The 3,077-nt window shown below is 49.0% G+C and overlaps 1 protein-coding gene across 1 annotated transcript; it reads right to left on the bottom strand.

Moving 5' to 3' along the window:
• Positions 1-542: 542 nt before the first annotated feature.
• fmoda (fibromodulin a) lies at positions 543-2,756 on the bottom strand. Its single transcript, XM_039015499.1, has 5 exons — positions 2,385-2,756; positions 2,133-2,255; positions 1,760-1,900; positions 1,317-1,584; positions 543-694 (listed from the first exon to the last, which is right to left on the bottom strand). The coding sequence occupies exons 1-5, from the start codon at positions 2,754-2,756 to the stop codon at positions 543-545; spliced, it is 1,056 nt and encodes a 351-aa protein (XP_038871427.1).
• Positions 2,757-3,077: the final 321 nt, after the last annotated feature.

The following is a 3,077-nucleotide window of genomic DNA, read 5'->3' as shown; positions in this document are numbered from 1 at the left end:
TGTAGCCTGGTGGTGAGAGGGGAGTGTTACACCTTGATGGTGCTGTAGCCTGGTGGTGAGAGGGGAGTGTTACACCTTGATGGTGCTGTAGCCTGGTGGTGAGAGGGGAGTGTTACACCTTGATGGTGCTGTAGCCTGGTGGTGAGAGGGGAGTGTTAGACCTTGATGGTGCTGTAGCCTGGTGGTGAGAGGGGAGTGTTACACCTTGATGGTGCTGTAGCCTGGTGGTGAGAGGGGAGTGTTAGACCTTGATGGTGCTGTAGCCTGGTGGTGAGAGGGGAGTGTTACACCTTGATGGTGCTGTAGCCTGGTGGTGAGAGGGGAGTGTTACACCTTGATGGTGCTGTAGCCTGGTGGTGAGAGGGGAGTGTTAGACCTTGATGGTGCTGTAGCCTGGTGGTGAGAGGGGAGTGTTAGACCTTGATGGTGCTGTAGCCTGGTGGTGAGAGGGGAGTGTTACACCTTGATGGTGCTGTAGCCTGGTGGTGAGAGGGGAGTGTTACACCTTGATGGTGCTGTAGCCTGGTGGTGAGAGGGGAGTGTTACACCTCGATGGTGTTGGCCATGCGCAGACAAAGGACTGAGTCGGAGGGGACATCCCCGGTGCTGATCTCATTCCCATCCAGACGCACCGTCCTCAGTTTGGAGAAGTTAATCACGTCCACGACACTACAGAAACTACCCAGGGTAAACTCTACAAAGAGAGAGGGAGAGAGCAACAGAGAGGGGAAGGAGACAAGTGTGGGAGAGAGCCAGCGAGAGAGGTAGAGACAGAGAGAGATATTGTTTACATTCTGGCATTCAAACAAATTCTGGCATTCAAACAAAGAGCAAATGTGTTTCTTCAACTTCTAAGTGCTGCTGGAATCACGTCATTAGACTCTGGACGTGTCCTACCTGCAGCAGAGTGTAAGGGCATCTGTGCACCACAGCCACACTATGCTGCACAACCACATGACGTGTCCCAAGCACCAGAAGCCTTACTGTAACTTAGCTTCCCCCCAACCTCAATGGAGCATTGTCATCATGGACTTCAATGGAGCATTGTCATCATGGACTTCAATGGAGTATTGTCATCATGGACTTCAATGGAGTATTGTCATCATGGACTTCAATGGACAGCCAAGATGTTGTGCTCATACATGTGCATGTGTATGTTCTGCTTGCATGCAAACATGCATACTGTATACAGTTTAAGGATATGATATGTGGTTGCTGTTGATCCTCAGGGGCCTCCGTAGTTCATGATGAGATGACTCATAAATTAGTTTTGATTATGCTTAATTAGGTTGTCAGACATCACTAATTACACACACCTTTGATGTGGTTGGCCTGTAGGTAGAGGTGCTCTAGCGTCTGGCTGACGGGGGGGATCCTCTCCAGCTGGTTAAAGCTGAGGTCCAGCTCCACCAGGCCAGTCACGTTGAAGGTGTTGGGAGGGATGCCCTTGTCCGTCAGCTGGTTGTGGCCCATGCGAATGTATTGCAGCTGGGAGAACTTACTGAGGAATCCCTCTGGGACAGCGCTGATGGCATTAGACTCCAGGTACAGCTGGTGGATGCGCTCTGGGAGGCTGTCTGGAACCTGGGGGGGTCAGTCAGTCAATCAATAGATCACTTGATCAATCAATACAAATGTATTTATATATTGTGTTTTTACAAAGGTATTTTTGACTAAATGCTTCACAAAGAGAAGACAGAAAAGTGAAAAGCACACACACACACACACACATACACACACACCATTTACATTATGGTACCTTTTTCAGCTTGTTGCCGCTGACGTCGAGGAGTGTGAGTGAGTTCAACCCCCTAAGAGATGTGCCCATCTCCGTCAGAGCGTTGTCATGGAGATACAGGATGGTCAGGTTGCCCATGCCCTCCAGGGCCTCTGGCGTAATCTAGGCAACCACAACAAAGGAAACTTTATTGAAATGATTGCATAAAAACAGTGATGAAGCCCAGAACGCTTGTGGTCTTTCCAAGAGTGTGTTTTTTTACATGCCTCTTTGACACTTGATTGAAAAACATCTGGATGCAATTCACAATCAAAATAAAGACTGAATAAAGATGAAGAAGAATACAAGTGTTTGAAAGTGCAGCGGTGATGAAGGGTCTGAATGATGTCGTTACCTTGTTGATGTTGTTGTTGTTGAGTCTGAGGTCTCGTAGTGAGCGTGGCAGGTTGGGGGGAACACCAGTCAGGTTGTTATGTTGTAGGTACAGACGCTCCAATCCTTGCAGCTTGGCAAACGCCTGGAATACAATGATGATGAAATGATGTTATAATCTATGTATTGATTGGTTGATCGAAGCCTAGTGTAGTGTAGTCTAGTGCTGTATTGTGACGTGCAGTGACGTGTCATGTTATATAGAGTAACCTACCCTCTTGCCGATTTTGTCTGTAGACAGCGCGTTGTGATGCAACATGACCCAGACTAGGTTAGTAGTGTTAGCCAGGGCGGAGTCTGGCAGGGCGGTGATCTCGTTGTGCTGCAGGTACAGGTACTTCATCCTGGAGGGCACTGTGGGCATGGCTGTCAGCCCCCGTCCATCACAGTACATAGCGATGGGAAAGGAGGGCGGGCAGTCACACTCATCAGGACACTCCCCCCCGGTGGTGTCGGCCAATAGGGAGCCCTCGTTGTAACCGCGACCATGCAGGGCGGACAGCCAGAGAAACGGGTCCTGCCTGTCTGGCATGGCGACGGATAGCGGCATGATGCATGCCAAAAGGAACACGCACACACCACGCATGGTCACACACACGCAGGAAAGAACTCACACACAAATCTGCTGCAGCTAAGAGGAGAGAAAGAGAGGAGACTTACCCAGTGTTCAGAAATGTGAGTTAAACCTACCTGAACATCCTGGGAAATACTCCAAATGACAGTGGAAAAATAATCATCAACCAACCTGACCCTACTGTATAAAAAAGGGGCCCATAGAAATGAGAGAACATTGTATAGGACCCACTCTCCCATTGGCAGTTGAAACTCATAAATTACCATCAAGACGTTTCTCTGCCCCCCTTTGTAAAAACAACATAATGCATTCCTGCTGCCAGAGCTTTAGTAC

The sequence above is a fragment of the Salvelinus namaycush genome, chromosome 20 (assembly GCF_016432855.1).
Source record: "Salvelinus namaycush isolate Seneca chromosome 20, SaNama_1.0, whole genome shotgun sequence".
Taxonomy (NCBI): Eukaryota; Metazoa; Chordata; class Actinopteri; order Salmoniformes; family Salmonidae; genus Salvelinus; species Salvelinus namaycush.
The sequence above is the reverse complement of the archived record's forward strand: the minus strand, read 5'-3'. Positions and strand labels throughout refer to the sequence as shown.